The sequence below is a fragment of the Rhinolophus sinicus genome, chromosome 8 (genome assembly GCF_057876585.1).
Source record: "Rhinolophus sinicus isolate RSI-liver-muscle chromosome 8, RSI-T2T, whole genome shotgun sequence".
Classification (NCBI taxonomy): Eukaryota; Metazoa; Chordata; class Mammalia; order Chiroptera; family Rhinolophidae; genus Rhinolophus; species Rhinolophus sinicus.
Genome location: NC_142508.1, coordinates 33,988,803 through 34,012,641, shown reverse-complemented (window position 1 = coordinate 34,012,641; position 23,839 = coordinate 33,988,803). Strand labels below are relative to the sequence as shown.

The window sequence follows — 23,839 nt, the reverse complement described above, 5'->3', positions numbered from 1 at the left end:
TCGTCCGCTGATGGCAGCAAGACACCCCTGTGGTTTAAGAACATGGACCCTGGGCAGGAGCCAGCTCAGGTTCGAGTGCTGCCTCTTCCCTGACTTGCCCTGAGTGCAGGCTGACACCCTGGCTGCTCTGGGCCATCCGTTACTGCCCACCCGTGACCTGTGACCCGGGTAGCTCTGAGGGACTGAGCAGATGTCACCTACCCTCCAAGGAGCTGCTTGAGGAGGAGCTGCTTCATCAGCATTTGTTACTATTAGTATTAGGTATCACATAATTAATATTCAATCAGCATTGTCCCGCCCCTTCCAGGACCTTCCTGGGACTTTTGATCCTCCTCCCCTTCCATGGGGCCCATCACAGGGTCATTGTCACCTCCCAGTTAATCCTCAGCTGCTGCCACTAATTAACACTATCTGCAGCCACCACAACCCCTGCTCATCTCCACTCCCCTCTCACCCTCGTCCAGCCTACCAGCGCCTCCAGATTTTCTGGGACACATTCTTGGCCTAATTGTTTGGGCTATTTCAGATTCACGGATAAGGCGGTAAGAGGTCCTGCTCATGCTCCCCCACAATACACCCCCCAGTGACCCTCTACTCCAGGAAGCTCACCTGGATTGCCCAGGACAGGGGCCCGTGTCCCCAGTTCTCTGGATTGAACCTAGATTCAGGGGGCCCTTGGGGTCACTCCACACACGCTGTCTCACACACACTGCAACACCAAAGTGGCCACAGCAGGGGCATTGGGGTGTGTATGCAGGGGCCAGGGACAGAGACATATGATCCAGCTCTAGTTGTAGCCTTGTACTGGGCTGGTGGCCAAGGAGGGCACGGAGAGGAAGACGGAGTGTTTGCAAACAGGGCTGCCGCCAAGAAGGGGCTGGGCTGAGAGGGGGAAGGTGTGAAGGGGCAGGGGCCCAGCTGGTGACTGGCAGTGGCCTGCGCCCGTGTGACTTTTCTCCCCTTGCTACACACACACACATGCATACTCAAGTCCTCATGGACACACAGACACGGATCCAATGTCCACACAGAGTGAGAAACACTCAAGCTTCCATTCTGTCCCCTTGAGGACACACACGTTCATGTCATGACCGGTACACATGTGGGCTTAGAGGCTCCTAGACACGCAGATACACAGAAATACATGCTCTGGTCCAGCTCCCTGTCCACAAACAGACACTTTCACACTTTCTTTAATCCCTCTCCTGCTCACACACACGGATGTGCAGAAATAGGCCCCGGTAATCCCAGCATAAACAGCTACACTTACTCCCAGGCAAACCCGCAAACCCACATGCACACCCAGAGCCAGCCTCTCACCCAGTGACACTGTGGGACAGTTTTCTGCCATTCTTTCTGTCTCTCTCTTCCTCTCTCCATCTCTGTCTTTCTCCCTCTTTGTCTCTCCCTTCTTCCCTCTCTCCCTCTCTCTCTCTCCCATGTTCTGTCTCTCTCCATCTCTCTGTGTCTCTGTCTCTCCGTCTCCCTCTCTCTGTCTCCCTCCTGCACAGCATGCTGTCCAGTGCACACGCACACATACCGTCCTTCCCTTTCCCAACCTGATGGACCAACAGCATGATGGGGACCTAAGTGTCAGAGGGACTTTATTTGTGAGAGAACAATTGGGGTGAGAAGAGAGAGAGCACTTTATTAAGAGGGCGTCGCACAGCATGTGGGAGTGAGTGAAACCTAGGGAGAGAGGAGAGACAGACAGGGCAGGAGGACAGGGCCGGGGAGGGGGCGGTACAACGCCACAGGGGTCCGTTGTGGATTAGCCTTTACAGCCCACCTGCCATGGCTGGGATTGCCCCAGCTGCGCAGGACACATCAGAGAGCAGGACAGGCCAGACCCCTACATGCAGGAGCTCACACTCCAGCTGGACACTCAGAACAAGCACAGTGAGTACATCGCGCAGCTAGGAGGGATGAGTGTAGCAGGGGAGAGTCGTGGGGGCCGGGGGATTCCGGGCCTCCAGAGGGGTGAGCTGTAAGCATGTCAGGTTCACGGAAACGGGTTGATAGCAAGTGCAAAGGTCCTGGGGAAGATGGAGACAGGTGTGAGTAGAAACATAGCAGCCCCAGAAACCCTACAAGGCAAGGGAGGGAGATAAGGAGGACAGAAAGGAGAAAGTAATGAGACAGACACATACAGACAAAGGAGAAACCAAGAGCCACCACATGACACCCAGACCTCAGGATGTGTCACCTGGTTTCTTTCAGGCTCCCCACGTCCTGGCCCTTCTCACTCTCCAGCCTCCTTGACCCCCTCATCTCCCTCTGCAGCCTCCCCCTCCCGCTGCCTCCAGGGTTGCCCCAGGTAGCCCTGGATGGAGCTCACAGGGCTCCTCCTTCGGGGCTGGGGGTCCAGCAACCCCCACAGGAGAGCATCTGCCACTGGCGTCAGGCCGATCCAGGGCTGAGGCCGGTCCTGGGGCTGGCCCGAGCCCTGCCAGAGGAGGAAGTCCTCATAGAAGGGGTCGGTTTCAGCCAGGGGCTGGTCCCAGGGGAAGTAGCCCGTGAGAAGACAGAACAGCAGGACCCCCAGCGCCCACGCATCCAGGGCAGGCTGGATGGGCAGGCCCTCGGGGAGGGGAGGGGGTGCACAGAGCTCAGGGGCCGTGTAGGGGATGGGCGGCCCGGTCAGGCGGAGCAGGGTCCCGCGGGGCCGCGTGTGGCCGAAGTCGGTCAGCTTGACCCGCCGGCAGGCCGGGTCGCACACCAGCACGTTCTCAGGCTTGAGGTCCCGGTACACCAGGCCGTGGGAGTGAATGTGCTCCAGGGCGGACGCCAGCTGGGCCGCACAGCGCTGGGCTGCTGACTGTGGGAGGCCCACCTGAGGGGAGACGTGTCAGGGCCCAAGGGGCCTGGGGTCATCCAGCTGCTCCACACCCAGGGAACAGGCCCAGGAGAGTGCAGGGCCTCAAAAGGTTGGCCCCGGTGAGGCCTGGAGAGGCCCAATCTGACCTCGTGAGGGCTGGTGAATCTCAGAAGGTGTAGTGTTGGCTCTGTGGTGTAAGTGAACTTGACAGACGACTAGCAATCCTATGAGAGCTGTGGGCCCAATAAAGGGTCTCCGGGGGGATGCCTGAGGCCTGGCACAGTGAGTGTGACCCCTGAGGCCCAGGCTGTTTAGGGGCGTTTCCTGCAAGACCCAGCAGGGAGCTATGTACCCACCTTGGGCTGGATGAAGGTGATAAGGTCCCCATGCAGGACGGCCTCCGTCAGGAAGTTGTAGGAGTCGGCGGACTCGATGCCAATGCCGTAGGCTGCCACCACAGCCTCGTGCACACCCAATGAGAGGCCCACGCAGAACTCATACAAGAATCCGCGGAGGGAAGTGGAGGCCTTTGGGAGCTGTTTTAGTGCCAGGAGCGTGCCTGGGGGTGGCAGGGACAGGTGTGGGAGCAGGAAGAGCCTGGGGTCACCTTTGCTGGTTCCCAACCCACACTCTTTCCTATATACCACATCCACCCCCTCGCTCCTGCCTCCTTATTAAGCCCACCCTAAACACGGCATGGCCACCACAACACAGGGAGGGTAGCAACAATAACAGCTGATGATACCATGAAAGCTGAACTCAAGAGTTCCCAGTGATCTAGTGTGGCCCCTCGGTCCAGCAAACCCATGCCCAAAAGCCGCATCTGAGGCCATTGGGGAAAAGGTACCCTACACTTGGTGTTAGATGCCATGAGGAATTATTAGGAATTCCATCCTAATAGTAACTTCCTAGGATATAAGCTCCCGGAGGCAGGACCACTGGTCTTTTCAGTTTTATAATCACCACCTGCCAGGGTCCAACCTTGCCCATCAGGAGGCCATGTGGGACTCCCACACCTAAAATGCTGACCATCCTCTGCCACTCACTCCCCATCTGGATGCAGCTGCGGGAAACGTCTACATCGCCCATCATGACACGTACCACCTTCTGTTCTAGTGACCTCTGTCCACCTGTGTGTCTTCAGGCCAGAGACACCTTCATGCCCCCAGCCCAGCCCAGGGGTGGCATCCAGAGGCCTCAGGAGGTGTGTTGAATGAAGCATCAGCAGATGAGGCCTCCTTTAAAAGCCCCATCCCCTGTCACTGCTCCTGCCTCCGAGATCTCTGGTGACCTAGGTCTTGGTTGTCTTTCTCTTTGTTCCAGCTGAATTGTGCCCCCCCCCCCAAATTGTGTCCCTCACTCATGATATGACTATGTTTGAAGAAAGGGTCTTGAAAGAGGTAAAATGGGGTTGTTAGGGGGTCCCTAGTCCAATCTGACTGGTGTCCTTATAAGAAAAGATCAGGACACAAATCCGTACACAGGGAGGACCCTGTGAGGGTACAGACAAGACAGCCATATACACGCCGATCAGAGAGGCCTCAGGAGAGACCGACCCTGCTGACAGACACCTTGATCTGAGGCTTCCAGGCACCAGCACTGTGAGAGAATAGATCTGTGTTGTTTAAGCCGCCCCGTCTATGGGACTTTGTTATGCCAGCCCCAGCTGACTAACACACTGTTCTCTTTCATGCCATGAGCTCCTCCTTGAAATCAGGGCTGACTCTCACTCCTGTCTGGGTCCCCAGCACCACCAAACAGGCTGAGCCCCCAGGGGAACTCGGAAGGTGAGTCTTGACTGACAGTCACTCCGAGTTCTATCCCCAATGTCCCTGTTTTGTGAGAAGGACGGAGGATGTATGCACACTTGCCAAAAAGGCATCAGATTGGGGCTGGGTGAGCACCCTGCCCATCCACTGTGCGCTGGCCTTGCTAGGGGCCTGGCAGACATCCTGGCTCCGAACCAACCCCATGGTGACCACTAAGCCGGCCACGTGTGAGGGCCATGGGGGGAGACCTCTCTGCTCCCCATTGTCCCCAGAAACTACAACCATGGACATGTGCTCAGAGAACCACAGAGAAGGAATTGTCACCATGTTTTCAAAGGAGGAGAGTGAGGCTTAGGGAGGGGTGGGGAGTGCCCAAGGATACACAGCCTGGAGGGGAGAGGCAAGACTTGTCAGGTTTCTAGGCTCCCAGCCTGGCCCATGCTGCAGCTCCCCTGCAACCCTGCTGATGTCCCCAGGCCCAGCTACCTTTCTGACGGTGGGTGACCAGCAGGACCCGGCCAAAGCGGCCCTGGCCCAAGGGACGCACTTGCCGGTAGAGCTCATCCACCTCGGCTCGGACCAGGGTCTGGGCACTCAGGGCCATCATGTCCTCCAGTGCGAGGGCCGCCTCTTGGCCCTGCTGCAGCTCCTCCAACGTGAGGCCTCCCAGGTCCTCATCAGCTTCATTCTCAGCAGACCCATTCTCAGCAGCCCCCTCCACCTGTTCCTCATCTGACTGTTTGCCTGGCATGTCTGCAGGGCTAAGGACAGAAGGTGACCTGGAGCCTGGGCCCACCAGATCTGTGGCCCTAGGGAAGAGGGCTGGGGCCGGGACTCCTGGGTCTGAGGGTGGAGGCGATGGGGCTGTAAGATTTGGACCTGAGGACTCTCAAGGGCTTGGGGACTATTCCCAAGTGCTTGCTCCCATCTGGAACCCAGATATTCCCAGGCCCTGGTGTGTGAAGCCCTGCCCTCCCAGCCCCTGGGGGTAGAGAGCACCTGTTTGCGCTTAGGAGACAGAGGCTGCTCATCCCCTCCCCACTGCCCCCCCCACCCAGGGCCTAAGTCTGTTTGCTTTGGAAACAAGATGGGGGTGTCTCGAGTTATCGGGTTCATCTTTCACCCTTGGACCTTTAGCTAGCACATGGATGTGAGGGCGGGGGTAAGGGACATCTGTGACCCAGGGCTTGACCTCACCCCAACCTGCGACTGGTTTCCTGATCCTTAAATGCCTCTAATGAAGAGGGAGACTGAGTCACAATGGGAAGGGCCAGTGAGCCCCCAGTCCCCTCCTCCCTCAGACCCAGGAGTCCAGGACCCCATCCCCCTCCTCCCTCAGACTCAGGGGCCCCCGGACTCCTCTATTCCTGCAACCTTATAAAACTCACACATCTTGGGACCCCCAGACTCTGTGTCCCTAACACTCAAACACTCTACAGCCTTAAGGGCCAGCTTCTGCTCCCCTGAGGGACCCAGGACTCTGGCCACCAGCCCAGCTGCACTGTCAGGTGCTGCCCACCTCAGGCCCATTAACTCTTATCTCCTCCTGATGTGGGCTCCGACCTCCAGACTTACCTTCTCCAAGGCTTGCCTGGCCCTTCGGCTGCCCGCTGTGGTCAGTGCCCGGCACTTAGAGCCCATGCCAGCGGAGGCCTGCCCAGGAACAAGACCCCGCCCCCTCAACCCCACTGGAGATGGAGCGACATCGTGTGTTGATTCCCAGAACTGGCTGTGGCCAGACAGATGTCCCAGACCCAGGGAGCCCAGTGACTCCTCCCTCAGACCCAAACAACCAGCCTCCTCCCTCACACTGGGGAGTCTAGGCCCCCTGTAGAGGATGAAATCATTTCTCTTTCTCTCCCTGGCCTTGACCCCCACCCAGCTGCCCCATCAATGCCACATTGACAGGTCAGACACAAGTGTTCGGTGAGGGGTGTCCAGGGGACGAGACACTGGGGTCCTGCTGGGGCGAGGATGAGACAGCGAGATTCCAGAACGATGCAGTGAGAGATGATCTCAGACTTGGGGCTGAGGGGAAGCAGGTGGTGGAGCAACTGGGAAGAGAGGGGCCTGAGGGGAGAGGGAGAAAGGAGGGGGGGGTCTGTGTTCTGAGTCTGCTGACTTCGAAGTGGGGCGGAAGCTAGGCAGGGACCCCAGGTCTGAGGGAGGGGTCTGGGGGTCTGGAGGGCCGCACCCACCCCTCAGGATTATAGTGAGACAGCAGATGTGAACGCACTGATTCTTTTAAAATAAACTTTTATTTTGGAAAAAATTTAGATTTATAGAGCAGTTGCAAAGGTGGTGTGCCGAGAGCTGCCGTGTTCCCTCGCCCAGCTTTCCATCCGGGGGCATCTCCCAGGCAGCGGTGCCTTTGTCCAAGCTCAGAAATTCGCTATCAAACCTTAGACTCTTTCTATTTCCCCAGTGCGCCCGTCAACAACCTTTTCCTGTCCTAGGGTTCAACCCAGGACACCACGCTGCATTTAGTGAACCCACTTTTTAATAGATCTAGAAATCATGCAGGACAAAGTCCCAGGATGGAGTACAGTTCCTGCGCTGGACCCTGTGGACACTGGAATTCGCGTCAGACCCACGCAGCTCTGTGCAGCTCCAGGCTTGCTGGCGGGGTGTCAGCAGCGGGAGGCAGGAGTGCTGTGGTAGATGCTGCCTGGGGAAATGAGGCCCATGCAAACCAGCGTGCCCCTGAGCACAGGCCGTCTGAGGGCTGTTGGGCCCAGACAATCACCTACCACGTGCTCTGTGCTGTCCAGGCAGGCACAAGGCGCTCGGCCATGGGGGCAGAAGCTGAAAGGATGTAGTAAATCAGTTCTGGAGCACTTGAGAGGGAGCCCGAAGAAGATGCGGACACGATCACTTGAATAAAAGTTCCTGGTGGGACAGAGTGGGCAAGCGGGGCCACTTCTGGAGGTATTGCGCTGGACAGAGGGAGGGCCTTCTGTGGGACAGAGGATGTGCAAATGTATGCAGGCAGGAAAGTGTGCGTACCTGCGTGTGTGTGCAGATTTAGGCCTAGAAAGGATGAATGGCTCCCTCAGTGTCACCCAGAGCCCAGGGACATGGGAGAGGTGGAGGGTGAGGTTTCCATGGTGTCATATCATGAAAGCCCAGATTTGGTGCCATGGACAGTGGGAGTCACCCAAGGTCTTAGAGGAGAGGAGTGACTGCATCGGACTCCATATTCCCTTATCCAGCATGTCCCCACAGTGCAGAAAAGTGTCTGTAGGTGAACAGCACCTTCCTGCAAGCAGACACATTCAGGACAGGAGGAAAAGGAAGGGTCCTTGAAGGAGGAGGGGATGAGAGTCCTGGACCCCTCGGTCTGAGGGAGGAAGCGCTTGGGGCCTGGACTCCTGGGTCTGAGGGAGGAGGGACTGGGGGTCCTGCTCCCAGGTCCTCAGTTGGGAGGGGAATTGTGCAGCCAAATCTGGCCTTTAGTAGGGAGAGATGCAATGTGTTCTGCCTCTGTTGTCCCCGGGAGCAGCTGTCTCTCCATCCAGGTGGCCGTAAAGTCTGGGGGAGGGGCCTTTGGCCCAGGCTCTGGCCACCTGTCTGGGTCACCTGGTCAGGAAGTTCCCCCATCTGTCCCCATCCTCCCACTGTCTTTGTCATCTGCCTCTTCCTCCTCTGTCCACTCCTCCAGGCTTGATCCCCCCTCTTCCTCTTCCTCCTCATCCTCACTGGACCTACTCCCCAAGTCCCCAGGTACCCCTCTGTTCCCTTCCAGCCCCCAATCATCCCCCAGGAAGTCCAGGACAGCCAGTGGGGGACTCCTCATCTCAGGATCCAGGTCCAGAAGCCCCTGCAGCAATGCCAGAGCCGGGGGCGCAAACTGGTCCCAAGGGGATGGTGGTTGAGGCGGCTGGGGCTTGGTGGTCATCCAGCCAGCAAAGTTCTCAAACTCGGGGTCAGGGGCCAGGGCCACGTCCCAAGGGAAACAGGCCGTGGCAGCACAGAAGAGAAGTACACCCAGGCCCCAGGAGTCCAAGGATGGTCGCAGGGGTAGGGTATCAGGTGGCAGCAGGAGACAGAGCTCAGGTGGGACGAAGGGCAGTGGCCTTGGGGGGGCAGGAGTTGGACTGCCCTCAGGCCGGGTCAGACCCAGGTCTCCTAGGGCCACACGGCTACAGGCAGGGTCGAAGACCAGCACATTGTCTGGCTTCACATCTGCATGGACCAGCCCCCGGCTGTGAAGGAAGTCCAGGGCTCCGGCGAGCTGGGCCAGCACCCGCTTCACCAGCAGCTCGGGGAGGCCCTGGGGTCCAGGAGAGAAGGTGAAGGTCAGGGGGCCTTGGCTCCTTTTTAATTATGTTTCTTGGGGTTCAAGAATCTATAACCCCAGACCAGTGCCTACCTCTAGTGTCCTTGCAACTTCCCCCTAATACCTTCTCCACAATGTCCTTAACCACGTGTACCCCCAGGCCAATTCCCCAAATTCTCCTCAGTGGAACCTCAACTCTAACCAGAAGCTCTTTTAGCTTCCACCAAACTGTCTTAACCCTACTACTCAAAACCACTCCTTACGTTCCTTATTTATCTCCTCTAAACTCAGATCTTCTCCTATAAGAATCCAAACCTCATGTTTAATCCTAGTCTTAGTCCCAGACTAATTTAGATCCCATCCCATCTCTAACTCAGACCTTGTTGTAACTTCTGCAGTTTATTTCTTTGGGAGATTGATAGGTCTGTCCATCCAGCTAGCCAGGCAGCCAGCCAGCAACCTGTCCATCAAGCCAGTCATCTACCCAACAGCCTACTCTACAGTGTTTCCACTCAACATTTCATCCATTAGCCAGTTAGCAACCCAATAATTTATTCAATTATGTATTATCCCAAATGAATCCATTCCCCATTCCTTGCTGTGTTCCATTCATCTAGCATCCATCCATCTTCCTTCCTTCCTTCCTTCCTTCCTTCCTTCCTTCCTTCCTTCCTTCCTTCCTCCCTCCCTTCCTTCCTTCCTTCCTCCCTTCCTTCCATCATCCTCCCTTCTTTCTTTCCTTCCTTCCTTCATTTATCCCCAACCCTATCTCAAATCCAAAGCCTATACCCAAGATGACCCCACCCTAATCTTCAAACTCAAGTCCTCCTAGAATCTCATGGATTCAGTCTGACCTGTTCTCCTTTCTAAAGGAAATCTCATTACAGCCCAACTCCAACTTGATCTACGAGTGTCCATATCCTCAGCCATCTCTGCCTCACTCTGCAACCCCATCATGCTCTTCTCCACACCCATCATCAATCTACAATCAGCCCTAAAGTCAGCCCACCCAGTCCATTCACACCCACACCCCAATCCCAGTGCTTGCCAGAATCCCAACTCTGTCTCCTCCCCACCGCCTTCATCAGACCTACCCACCCTCAATCCCAACCCCAACTCCCTGTGCATCCAAGCTCATTTGGGTGGTTGGATGGCGTAGGCTCAGGGTCAGACATGGAGTGCGTTGAGGATTAGAAATAAGGAGGTTGTCTGGGGGTTCAGGGCGGACCTAGGTTGGGCACTGATTTGGGGGTCAGGGTTGGAGATAGAAATGGGGTTGGGACAGAGTTGGACCTGGGCTAAGCAGTCCCAAGCTTTGTCCCCAACCTGCCTCACCCGTTCCTGCAGCATCCCACTGAGATCCCCACAGGGCGCATAGTCCTGGGCGAAGGCGAAATGTCGGGGGGTCTGCAGGGGTCCCGCCAGGGTCTGGAGCAGGCCTGGGTGTGATGAGACGCAGCGGCCCACACAGAACTCTCGCAGGAAGGTGGTTCTCAGGACTGAGTCCCGACGTAGGAGCTTCAGAGCCACAGCTGGACCTGCCAGGAGATGGGGGTAGAAGGGATCTCAGGGTGCTCTGAACTTGCTTTAGGGCCTTAGGCAAGCCACTTAACCTCTCTGAGCCTCAGATGTCTCAAGTAAAACCAGAGGGACAAAGAATGGTGTCTGACCTCTGTGTTTCCAGTTTCTCCATTTGTGGAGTGGGAGTTGGAGGACACCTTCCCAGAGGACTCTTCCTGCTTTACCTCCGACTGCTGTGTGGCCTTGCACAACTGCCTTAACTTCTCTGGGCCTCAGTTTCCTCTTGCATAAAGTAGGGGTGGTGGTGACCGGGGTTCCATTCAACTTGTGCTCCTGCCTCCTGAGACCTCAGGCAAGTCTCTTACCCTCTCTAAGTGGGCTCTGATTCTCAGATCACAGACCTCTAAATATTCACAGAACCTCCACTGAGAAGGGTCCCGATCAGCTACTCCTGGGATGCACACTGTCAGCTTCCAAGAACCCTACCCTGGGGAAGTCCTTTTGGTGGCTGAACTCACCCCCTTGGCGAGGCCGGGCAAGGAGCACTCGGCCGTAGGAGCCCGAGCCGAGCTTTCGGATGAGGCGATACTGGACACTTAGATTCCTCACCAGGGTCACCCTGGTGGCCGTCAGCTCAATGAGCCGTTGGAGAGCTGTGGCTGTGTCCTCCTGCAGGAGAGTAACAGAGGTGGGGAGGGGTGAGTCTGGGACCCACTGAGAGCATCAGGGGAGATTGGAGGCCAACTCCAGGGCTGACATGGGGGCTCAGGAAGTGAGCCCTAGGAAGGAGGCTGAGTCACAATGACTCACGCAGCCTCAGACCACCTGTTTTTGTTCCTGGCAGGGTTAGAGGTGATTGTCTCAGAGCGCTCACCCACTGGCATCTGTGGGAGCCCCCAGAAGCCTCCAGCCCCAACTGGGGCTGCGTGTTCAGCCCACACCACCCCCACTTCACCCATCACCCATCTCTTTCTCCATCCTCCTCTCTCCCTGTGCTTCCTGTTCTTTGTTTCTGAGCCCATTTCTCTGGGACCTTGGTCTTCCTGTGTGTCCTCAGGTTTACATTATTCTGGGTCTCTGATATCTCTGATGGCTTAATGGTTCCCTGCGTCTTTAATGTTTCTTTCTGTCCCTCTGCATCTGCTTCCGGCCCCACTTCACCTCCATCTCTGACTCTATCTCTGCATTGTCTCTCTCTCTCTCTCGCTTTCTTCCTCCCTTGTGTCCCATCTCTCACCTCTGTGTCCCCATCTTCATGGTTCTCGGGGTCCCTGAGCTCCATCTCGGAGTCACCTGGTGTCAGCTGACCCTTGTGCTCCCTCTTGTCTTGACTCCCCAAAAGTCAACCGGCCCACTAGAGCCCACTGTGCTCCACAGGTCCAAGGTCTAGGAGCTCATCTAAAAGGCTCTGCCTTGGTCTCCCTGTGTCTGTCTGAGTCAAAAGATTTCTCTGACTTTCCCTACCTGACTCCTCTCTCTTTCACCCTCCAGGTCCTGTCCTGCTCTGTATTATACTGTTGATTTCTTTTGCTCCCTCTCACCCTCCTACCCCTCCCTAAACCCCTACCCCCAACCTCCCTCCCTGTCTCTGTCTTGCCCAGTTTTAGCTCTCAGGTCTGTAGGGTGGGTCTCCCTGTACTGCCTCTATTCGTCCCTGGCCCCTCTCTCTTGTTCCCACACTGTTCCAACTGTTGTTGCCACTGTCTGTGATTCAGGATATCCCCCCCTCTGCTTTTCCCAACCCCTTTCTCTATGTCCCTGTTTTCTCCTCTCCTGGTTTCCCTCTGGCCTCCTCTCCCCAGTGGCTCTCCCTCTTACTCCTCCTGTCTTTGTTCGTGACTCTCTCTCAGGGCCTTTTGTCCCTCCCTTTTTCTGGGCTTGGGACAGGGGTGTGTGTGACAGCTCAGAGACATCCCGTCCCCCCCCACACCCCTCCCTCACCCCCTCTGACCTGCTGCCCCCTCCCTCCCCCTTCCAAACTTAGACCAGCTTGGTGTCTGGGCTCTGGTCCCAGAACAGAGGGGACAAAACATATTGTGAACCCCCAGGGGCCAGGCCTGAGGGCTGTGGGGAAAAGGGGAGACAGGCTCCTTCACATACTTTACCTAGGGTGGATGACCTAGAGCTCGTGCATTCTGGTTTCTCCATGAGCTGGGAGTGCTGGCGTCAGGAGCGAGGAGACCATTCCTGAAGCTCTGCTCCTTAGTACTAGGAGTCCAGACCCCCATTCCTCCTCCCTCACACCCAGGAGTCCAGACCCCTGGTCCCTCCTCCCTCAGACCCAGGAGTCCAGGGCCCCAGCCCCTCCTCCCTCACACCCGGGAGTCCAGGCCCCCAGACCCTCCTCTCTCAGACTGAGGAGTCCAGACCCCCGGTCCCTCCTCCCTCACACCCAGGAACTCATAGCTAAGAGATGGGGGGAGGGCTTCTGCCATGTCCTCAGCACCTACTCTGAGCTTGGCTCTATGTATGGGGCTTTACATGGGATCCTCCCAGCCACCCAATAAAGGTGGGGATTTATCCCCAGTTTACAGAGCAGGAAACTGAGGTTCCGAGACACCTGTCACCTTACATGAGGCGGGAGGGGGGGAGGTGTCGTGGGGCCTGGGCCAGGCTGCGTGACTCACGCGGCTCAGATTTCACTACTACTACAGTCTGCTATTAATAAAGACGAGCAACAACAAAGTCACTGACACTCTGGAAGGATCCCCGGAAACTGGCTTCCATGCTGCCCTGGGGACCTGGGTTGAAGGGATAGGGATGGGCAGAGGGAGAACTTCCTTTACTCTTTGACCCCTTTGGAGTTTGACTGTGAAGAGCTCTTAACACACAGAAAAGTCGAAAGAGCCGCAACAGACACCCTTCAGCCATTGACCAGACTTCACAGCCGAGAACTCTGTGCCATCCTCGCTTTATCTCTGTTTTCTTTGGGAGGAATAAAGTATTTTAAAGTAAATCACCACCTAGGGGAAAATTTGGGGTGAAATGATACACTGCCTAATGTTTGCTTTAAAATACTCCAGCCAAAGAAAACCAAAGCTTGCATGAGGGCTGGGGTGGTGGTGACAAAGAGCACAAGTGTTGCCGCTTGAAAACAACGTGCTTCTTTTTACTCTTTAGTTTTTGTTATGCTGGAAATGTTTTCCTTATTTAAAAAGCTCAAAATGATAAAAATAAGCTACAGACATAATACGTTCTGCTCCAACACTCAGGTTTATGGCTGTATAAAAGCAAGGACAGTTTCTAGCCTAACTGCTATGCTATTAATCACATTGAATAGCATTAAAGACAATTTCTTAAAATCAGTTAATAGCCCGTTCATACTCTTCCCCCCCCTCCCCCCCAGTTTTCCCAGAGAAGACCTTTATTGCTGCTTTAGTCAGGTCAGCAATCACTGTCCACACTCGGCTTTGGGGGGGGTGTGTGTCTTTTTATCACTGTGTCTTCTGGATTATTTGAATTTTCCCCATAGCATATGTTACCTATTCAAAAAGTAAAATTGAAATGAAATAATGCCATGATGACTACTTATTCAGTGCGGATCAGGTGCCAGCCCCCGGCTCACCCTTCCTTCCTTCCTTCCTTCCTTCCTTCCTTCCTTCCTTCCTTCCTTCCTTCCTTCCTTCCTTCCTTCTTCCTATCACTCAGGACCTTGTGGAGTCCTTGCTGCCAGCCCTGACTTGTAGAATAATGTTTTCCAATTTATTGATGGGGAAACCGAGGCACAGAGAAGCAGAGGCATTGGCCAGGAGCTAGCAAGAGGCAAAGTCAGGATTCCAGGAAGGCCTGGGGACTCCAGACTGCTCCCCGTCCCCCTGCCCAGGCAGCTTGAGTGAGACAGACCCGACCAGTGCCCTACTGGAGCTGAGTCCCTCCCTGGGGACTCGGGTGACTGTGTGTGTGTGCAGGGGGGACTGTACAGCAGCTGCTACACCAGAGCTGAAAGATCAGGCTGCAGAGCTGGCCACCTGGGCGCCTGGGAGGAGGGTGAGAGGGGACGCCCTGGGCCCTCCTCAGCACTGCCCCCCCCCACACACACACACACATGCCCACTGACAGGCTCACTGATGATCCCAGGAGCTTTGCACCTCCCCATTTAGCAACGCCACACTGCGGGGTCACCCGGACTGACCTGGAGAGGCAGGTGTGGGCGAGGGAGGCTGTAGTCCTGGCCCCAGTGTCACACACCCTTCAGTGCAGCTGGCCTCTGGGCCTCCCACCTTCTCCTCCCACATCTCCTGCCCGCCAGCCTGCAAGGGCTCCTTCTATGACCCCTCCTGACTGTCCCTCCTGGCCAAGTGTCCCACCGCCTCTATGCCTCCAGTTTCTACCTCATGAAATGGGAGTAATTGCAGCTCCTACCCAGAGTATTATTATTAAAGAAACAGTAATATCTATAATGTAGTATATACCTCATTTTATTGCGCTTCACAGATATTGCATTTTTTTTTTACAAATGGAAGGCAAGTCACTCCACTAGTAAAAGATTAGGATTCACTGTATTGAGATATTTGCTTTATTGTGGTGGTCTGGGGTTGAACCTGCAATATCTCCAAGGTCTTCCTGTATGTAATATGTTGCATATAATAATAAATGTAATATACATTACCTTGTATATAATTATAGTATGTATTATATATGATATACTATCATATATATTATATAGTAGAGTATATATTTTATATTTTCCCAAATAAATTTAATGAATAAAATATGTACTGAAAGATCACATTTAAAAAATTAACTCACACTTAAGAGACCATGACGTTGACAACTGAAACCCCCTGGCTCTCCCACCCCATCCTGGGGACAAAAAAGAGATAAAAAAACACAAAACAAAACAAAACAAAAAAACAGAAAAGAAATAAAAACTGGTAACATTAAGTTGATTTGTTTTGTCTGGGAAGATAAAGATTGTAAACTAGCAAATCAAAATCTTGGCCTTTCGTAGTTACCTTGGTACAGTTGAGAGAATGTTGGTGCAGGATGTCACCATCTATTTCCAGGTGCCAGGACAGTAGTTTGTCGCGACAGTAGTGCTATTTTCTCTCTGTTGCACTTGGTGCCCCTTGGTTCATATATGCATTGAATAAATACTATGAAATAAAATAGTGGATGAAAGCGCTAAACACAAGCACCTAGAATAGAGTGAATGCTGGACGATATTGCTATTAGTAACAAATATTCTTGTGGCCCTTACAATGGGCCAGGAACACCTGTACAGAAAGCTCATTTAATCCTCACGGTCTACCTGCAATACAGGAACTAATATTTTCCAAGGCACAGACAGTCCACATGTGTCACCCCTCATTGTCTCTAACCAGATTGCACAGCAGCTACCATTCCTTGTGCAACGGAATATTTTAGGCATACACGCACCCAAATCTACCCCCAAATAATATAATGAGCACCTACATGCCTACCACCATACAACTGAAGAAACATAACTTTTCAAATATAATTGTAATCCTCTCTTACCTCTCAGAAATAACCACTGTCACTAATGAGGTGTTTGTTATTTTAAAATACTCTTGCTACATATGTATAAACCCTCAGCCCGCTATAGAGTATGTTATTAAATGTATAAATAGTATCGTCTGTGACCTTCTGCAGCTGCCTTTGTCCTTATTAGCTCAAGGTTGTGTTTGTGAGTTTCATCCATGTTACATGAAGCTCAAGTTCTTTCCTTTGCAAAGACGTTGACTATTCTAGCTTACGGGTGGATATGCTGTATTTTATAGATCCATTCTTGTGATGATAGACATTTTATTTTTCTCCAACATTGTGCTCTTACAAGCAGAGGTGCAAAGGATATTCTTATATGTGTTGACTTGTGCTAAGCGGCAGGCTATTTCTGGGGCGTTGACCTCGACGTGGAACTCCCAGGTTGGATAGAGAATGTGTGGTTTTCTTAGCTGCTGCCCCATTGTCCTCCAAGGTGGTTATATTGGGCACTATTTTTTTTGTTTTGAGTTCATAGGTGCCTTTGAGGATCTGAAGAAAGCTAGGGACGTGCAGTGTCTGATACAGAAGCCACTAGCAAGGCGTGGCTCTCCAGCACTTGACATGTGGTTGGTCCTAATTGAGACGTGAGCATAAAATAGAGCAGGGATTTCAACAACTTAGCATGAAAAAGAGAATGTAAATGATCTTACTGATGATTCTTATATTAACTACAGGACGACATAATAATATTTTGTACCCCTTTATTCACAGATTCTGTAGTTGCATGCTCGCCTACCCATGAAAATGTGCTGGGAACCCTCAAATCATCAATCACAGTGCTCACAGGCATGGGAAGAGCAGTGGAAAATTTGAGTCACTGACACGTTTCCAGCTGAGGTTGAACAGGTGATGCCCTGCTTCCTAGGTTCAGCTCTCATCCTGTGAACAAGGGTCCTTCTGCAGTCTAGGCAGTGCCACACGCTGTGCTTTGTGCTGGTGATTTTAGGTTTCCAATGGCCCCCAAACCTAGTGCCAACGTGCTGTGTAGTGTCCTAAGCACAAGAGGACTGTTTTGTGACTCACGGAGAAATATGTGTATTAGACAAGCTTCCTTCAGGAGTGAGTTACAGCACAGTTGGCCGTGATGTTCATTGTTAATGAATCAACTTTGTGTACTAAGTAAGCTGTCTTTAAACGGAAACACTCATAAAACGGGTTATGTATTCATCAGTTAATGAAAACATTGTGACCAAAAGGTCACAGGAACCTAACCCTGTATTTCTCCCATAGGCGATGGTTTAGTGTCAATAATTCAGTACTCTCTGTGACTTTATAAACCAGAACTACCGCGAATAAGGACAACCGACTGTACTGAGTGATACCAATAACAAGAATAAACTATATTGGTGAAATAAAACATATTATCAGAATCATTTTCACCTTGCTACTTTTTTACTTTTCATGGTCACCTCTGGGCTCCACTTTGTCACCTCCATCAGGACAGGTAACAGCCTGCATGTCATTAGAATGGAAACACACAATCTGGCAGACATCACCGGGGTTGCAGACCCTGCTGGATCCTAGAGGACTGGGGACCGTGGGCTAAGAATCATCACGCTCTCCATGTCCACAGGGCTCCAGGCTGCGGCCCTGATCCCACCTTCATGCATGTGGACCATCACCCCAGCCTCGTCCTGGCCTCCAGTTTCTCTCCCTTAGTGTCCCACCCACTGCCCCAAAGGCATCTACGTAACACTCAGAGATGGTGTTTATCCCTCGCCTTCTCCATAGACTTCCATGTCTCCCCATTGCCCTGAGATAGGGTCCACGCTTCCCAACCTGGCTTCTGAGCTTTTCTGGAGCTGACACCTACCTCCCCGCCCATCTCGCCTGACACTCCAGTCACACGGAAGGACTCACAGCTGGGCACACTGGATTCTCGCTCCGTGTCCTCAGGAAATGTGTGTACGACCAGGAGACTGATAGATGGCTGAATGGAGTGCATTTGTAATGGCTTCTAAATCCCGCATGATTAACGATAATTATAGCAAGTATTTACTGAACTCTGTGTATTCCTGCCCTGTGCTAATCTTCACAGCAGCCGGGAGAGGCATGCCCTATTATTAGCTCCATTTTATAGTTGAGGAAAGGGACACTGACAGAGATTAAATCTCTTGCCCAGTGTCCCCATTTGAGTCACCAGCCGAGTTGGGACTCAAACCCCAACAGTTGGACTTCACACCCCCAGGGCCTCTCCGTTTGCAGGCCAGGGGCTAGCACAGATGTAGGTCCAGGTTGCGAACTGCTCTTGTTTCTGTTCAAATTCAACACCCAATTCCTGGGGCCTGAGGTGGGGCAAAGACAAGCAGATACATGCTGTCCCTGATCGGGGGCAGTCTGGAAGGGGTCATGGACAAGCATAAAACAGGGTGTTACCTATTCTAATGGAGGTGACAAAGTGGAGCCCAGAGGTGACTGAAAAGTTCTGATGGGACAATGGGGCTTGGGGGGGTGAGGCCTCCCAGCAGATGATAGTAGTGTGTGGGATTCAAGTGAAAACAAACTGATTGCTTAATACTATGGAGTACCTACTGGCTAGCTACAATGTATCGAGCATGTTTGCAGGATTTGGGGATGCAGCAGGGAGAGCAGAGAAAACAAGTCCTGCCCTCCCAGGCAAACCTCAGACACAGGGACCGGATGAGGGGTTGTCTAGGGTTGAAGGGGATGGGAGAATTGGGGTGATGCCTAAGGGATGTGGTGTTTCTTTTTGGAGTAATGGAAACTTTCTTAAATTGGGGGTGGTGATGGCTGCACACTTCTGTGGCTACAGCAGAAACCATTGAGTTGTGCTAATGAAATGGGTGAATTGCGCTGTTGTGGGAATTATATGTCCATAAAGCTCTAAAAAGCGTCCGGTGGGATGTACTTTCCAGTGAAAGGCCATGACGGATTGGACGCCCAGGTCATGTTCGCATCCCCTCACAACTATTTTCAGTAAGAGTCATGGAACAACCATCAGCAACATTTTCTTGATTTGTGTTTTTTATTTCTTTTTTTAATTGATAATTTTTATATATTTTAAGGCAGTTTTAGGTTCACAGCCAAATTAAGAGGAGGGTACCGAGATTTCCCATGTATACCCTATGTCCCCCTCCCCCACATGCACAGCCTCCCCCATTATCCACATCCCCACCAATAGTATATTTGTTACCATTAATGAACCTACGCTGACACATTGTAATCACCCAAAGTCCCCGGTTTACATCAAAGTTCACTCTAAGTGATGTACATTTTATGGGTTTGCACGAATGTATAATGACATATATGCACCAGTACAGTAATATACATAGTAGTTTCACTGCCCTAAACATCCTCTGTGCTACACCTATCCATCCTTCCTTCCCCCAACCCTTGGGAACTGCCAACTAGCACCCCATTACTAGCCCACGGTTTCTGTGAATCAGGACTTCAGGCAGGCATGACTGGCGTGTCCGCTTGGGATAAACCATGCGGTTCCCAGTGCCTTGATGCATCCACTCAGTTTTCAGAGGCTGCCTGCATTCCTTGTCATGTGTTTTCCCCCACTCACCCACCGACCTTCAAAGCCAGCGATGGAGACTCTGCCTCCTGTTGAGTCCCCCACCTACTTCCAATCTCTCCAAGAAGAGCCTGGTCGCTTTTAAGGGGTCACCTAATTAGGTCAGACCCACCAGAGATCGTCTCCCTCCCTTAAAGTCAACTGACTGGGAACTTAACAGTGTCTGCAATAACCCTTCTCAAGCAGCACCCAGGTCACCATCTGACTGAAGAATTGGGAGAAGGTGTGTGCACCAGGGGAGCAGAGGTCTTGTGGGGTCAACTTAGAATTTTGCCTGCAACAGGGGTTGATGGACAGAGATGAGAAGTTTGAGAAGTGGGTAAGGAGGGCCTTCTGGGGGTATTCAAAGGGAGGCCTGAAGTGAAGAGTGTGGGGGGGTCATTCCAGGCAAAGTCCATCCAAGGCCACGAGATGACAAAGTGTGGCCTGTGCTAGGGACCGGCAGTTGTCATGTCGATGACACCAGCAAATGCCTGTGACGTGCCTGGCATGGGAGAACGGGTGTGATGATAAATAGTAGTTACAGTTATTATCCCATCAAAGGAGTCTCCTCTCTCTCTGCCCTCCCTCTCCTGGTAACCTTGGGTGGGTCACTTTCCTCTTTCTGGTCCCACACTGGGTTCCATCAATGCCCACCCCATGCCTCCTAGAGACCAAAGAGCTGATGGAGAGGAGGGTACAGCTTAGGCTAAGGCCCAGAGGTGAAAAAAGAGGGCGGTTGGGGCTTGGGCAGCTGGCTGAGAGACAGCAAATATTTATGGAGCTCGAGTCGGTGCCAGGCACAGTGTTGGGTGTGGCAAGATAAGGAGGCCCCAGGACTTGGCCTCTACGGCTGAATTCCAAACTGCTCGCCCTGGAGGCCGGAAGCAGGGGTGGATAGCACTGTAGGCCTGAAGCTCGGGAAGAAGGGCACAGCTCTGCATGGCAGGATGTCTGTGGGTAGGTGGCCATCTCCTCTGGAAAGGGAGCCTGTCACACTGTCACAGCTCCTGACTCACATGCTCAGCTCCCTAGCTCATCTAATCGGGTCTCAAATTACTCCTTCTAGAAGCCCTCATTGGTCACCTGGCTGAAGTCCCATCTTCTATCTCACTGCAGCCAGAAGCCCCTGCTTCTCCTCTAGTACTGCTTTATCTTCTCTTGGTGGGGGCACCTGGAGTTAAGATACGCTGGCTTCAATGAAATAAGTAACGTTGTATTGGACTAAAATACACATTTACACGAAATAAAAAACATCGTATTGGACTATATTATATATGTATATGAAATAAATAATATCATATTGAATTATAATATACACTTGTATGAAATCACACTATATTGGACGATAACCCAAAGTGTAAAATGATATTCATGAATCCATACAGGTACAAATAAATGAACAGGCGGAAGGAAAAGGGACAAAAGAATTCCAAAAAAGGTATTCAGGAGACTTTCTCTCCCCTCCACATGGGCTACACTTAGTGACTTGTTTACAAAGAGTGGGGGTTGGGAGGGGGAGGGGCCCCTTTACGGTGAAGAAAACCTGCAACCCCCACGTCAATGTCCCTCAGGTGATCAAGGTTAATATCATCAGTGATAAGTCACGTGGGTAACATGTACCCCTGAGAGGAGGTGGCGAGCAGCGTGCCTCACTCGCGTGGTCTTTCTTCTCCAGGACTGCTCAAAACAGCCAAAGTCACCCAAAACCAAGGCAAATCTGAGAAATGATCACAGAGCAGACATTCAGGAGGCGTGTCGTAAGGCCTGTGGTATCTGGGTGGGATCCTGGAACAGAAAACGTTCATTAGAGGAAAATGAGTGAAGTTTGAGTAAAGGGCAGCGTTTGGTGGATCGTAATAACCCCATGTTGGTTTATTGATTTTGCCAGAAGGATAAACCACGTTAATGAGCCTAAGTGAGGGGTTCATCAGAAGGCCTAAGTGAGGGGTTCATCAGAAGTCTGTGCTGTCATTGAAACTTCTCTGTAAATCCAAAACGATTCTAACAGAAAAAGATTATTTAAAATAAAAACAAGGTGGACTTAAGTGGACTTTTGCCCCCAAGCCCCACCAGTCTATGCGCCAAACAGAAGCCACAGGGAATCTGTTAAATCAGGAGAGTTCATGCTTCTCAAGTGTATGTGTTTCTCAAACTGTGTCAAATGGTAACATGTGAAATGTATGCATTTCACTGCATTTAAATTTTACCAAGGACAAGAAGCTTAAATAAATATTTGATAGCTTGTTATGCATGCTGAAGTGTTTAGCAGTGACGCGCACTGATATTTGCAAATTGCTCTGAAATGAATTTTTTAAAAGATAGATGTATGGGAACTATCTGTAATTCCCACTCAGTTTTGCTGTGAACCTAAAACCACTCTAATTAGTAACACTTAAGAATTTAAAAAAAGATGGATGATGGATAGGTGGATGGATGGATGGGTAAAAAGATTAATAGACCAACAGGTTCATTATGAGGCAAAAAAAAGAACAAAAGACTAATTGTAGAGTTTTGGGGCTGGGGTGAGTATATAGGTATTCACTCTACAATTCTTTCAATTTTCTGTCTTTTAATTTTCAAAATGTGTTAAAATGAAACAGGGAAGTTAAATCTTGCCATCCTTGGCGTGAATTCCTCCAAAGCTCCCTCCCCATCTCACTTGGAATAGAAACTAGAGTCCTTCTGAGTCCCTACCAGATCCCGACCCCCACCCCCTTTCTGATCTCCTCTCCCGTTACTCCCTCCTTCTCACTCTGACTCCCTCCAGTCACATTGACCTCTCTGTTCCTCGAACACACCAGTCACATTCCCACCCCAGAACCTATGCATCAGCTGTGCCCTCCCCTGGGACGTGTCTCCAGTTATCTGTGAGGCTCTCCTGCGGCTCCTGCTCTGATGTGCCTGCAGTTCCGACCTGCATCCCCCACCCCCTGCCCTGTGTCATCTTTCTCCATAGCACTCATCCCCTCTTAAGCTGCTTTCTCATTTACTTGCTTCCTGTTTCCATGTTGCTAGAATGGAAGCCCCACATGGGGAGGGGTCTGTGTCTGTTTCATTAACCTATGGGTGATCAGCACCGAGGACAGTGCCCAGCACATAGTGGGGCCTGAATCAATATTTGTTGACTAGATGCCCTGAGTCTATTTTTTTTTAAAATCTTTGTCTCCCACCAGAGTGTAACCTTGTCTAGTAGTCCACTGTTGATTCTCCCACCTCTAAGCACAGCCCTTTGCACATGGTAGGTCCTCAATAAAGAGTTTTAGGATAAACAAACGAATGGGGTAAAGATGAATCCTTGTACAAGGGTAAAGAGCACAGACTTTGAACCATACACCTGGGGTCATATGTGGATCTACTACTTACTAGCCATGTGACCTTAAGCAGGTCATTTCTCATCTCTATACTTGAGTTTCCTTCTCAAGGAAATGGAGCCCCCATGGTGATGTGTGAGGAACTTTCATACATTGCTGGTGGGACTGTAAATGGTACAGTCACCTTGAAAAACTGTCTGGTAATTCCTTAAACAATTCACCATAAATTTCTCACACAGCCTAGCAATTCCGCTCCTGGGAATCTGCTCAAGAGAAATAAAATCATATGTCCACAGAAAGACTTGCACACACATGCTCATTGTAGCACTACTTATAACAGCCAAAGAGTGGACACAACCCAAACATCCATCAAGAGATTAATGAATAAACAAAATGTGGTTCATCCATACAATGGAATACTGTTCAGCCATAAAAAGGAATGAACTACTAATACAGTTTGAAAGTGGATGGACCTGAAAGACATTATGCTAAGTGAAAAATGCCAGACACAAAAGGCCACATACAGTATGATCCATTTCTATGAAATGTCCAGAAAAGGTAAATCTATAGAGGCGGAAAGTAGACTAGTTGTTGCCTGAAACAAGGGCTGGGAATGGGAAGTGACTGTTAATGGGCACAACAAATCTTTTTGGGGTGATGGAAATGTTCTAAAATTGGATTGTGGTGATAGTTGCGCAGTCCTGTAAATTTACTAAAAATATTTAAAATGAATGAATTCTGTGGTATGTAAATGATACCTCAATCAAGTTGTTTAAGGAAAACAAAGCAAGCCCATAATAGTCTCTATCTAATGGGGAAGATTAAATAAGGTAATCCACATAATCCCCTTACAAAGAGACACAAGGTAAATACTCAAGAAATGTGTTTTGTATTACTATTAACAAATGGGATTGACATCAGGTATGTAAAATGCTCAGCACAGGGAAAGACTTCATAATAATAATCACCGTTTGGTTATTTTCTAATTTCCTGTGTCTGTCCCATGTAGCTGGGCCTCAGTTTTCTCATCTGTAAAATGGGAGGACTGGATTCCCTCTTTAAGGATCTTTTCTTGTCCTAAGTTGTTCTAGAAATGTTTCTCCCTGGAGGTAG

General features: G+C 51.5%; 2 protein-coding genes across 2 annotated transcripts; both read right to left on the bottom strand.

Moving 5' to 3' along the window:
- Nucleotides 1–1,579: 1,579 nt before the first annotated feature.
- SBK2 (SH3 domain binding kinase family member 2) lies at nt 1,580–6,316 on the bottom strand. Its single transcript, XM_019710898.3, has 4 exons — nt 6,163–6,316; nt 5,074–5,348; nt 3,175–3,377; nt 1,580–2,833 (listed from the first exon to the last, which is right to left on the bottom strand). Exons 2-4 carry the CDS (start codon nt 5,336–5,338, stop codon nt 2,243–2,245), a joined length of 1,059 nt encoding a protein of 352 aa, XP_019566457.2. The 5' UTR covers nt 5,339–5,348; nt 6,163–6,316; the 3' UTR covers nt 1,580–2,242.
- A 510-nt stretch (nt 6,317–6,826) lies between these two features.
- Nucleotides 6,827–12,237, bottom strand: SBK3 (SH3 domain binding kinase family member 3). The gene is made up of 4 exons (XM_019710983.3): nt 11,625–12,237; nt 10,906–11,056; nt 10,202–10,404; nt 6,827–8,860 (listed from the first exon to the last, which is right to left on the bottom strand). The coding sequence occupies exons 1-4, from the start codon at nt 11,667–11,669 to the stop codon at nt 8,171–8,173; spliced, it is 1,089 nt and encodes a 362-aa protein (XP_019566542.2). The 5' UTR covers nt 11,670–12,237; the 3' UTR covers nt 6,827–8,170.
- Between the last annotated feature and the right edge of the window lie 11,602 nt (nt 12,238–23,839).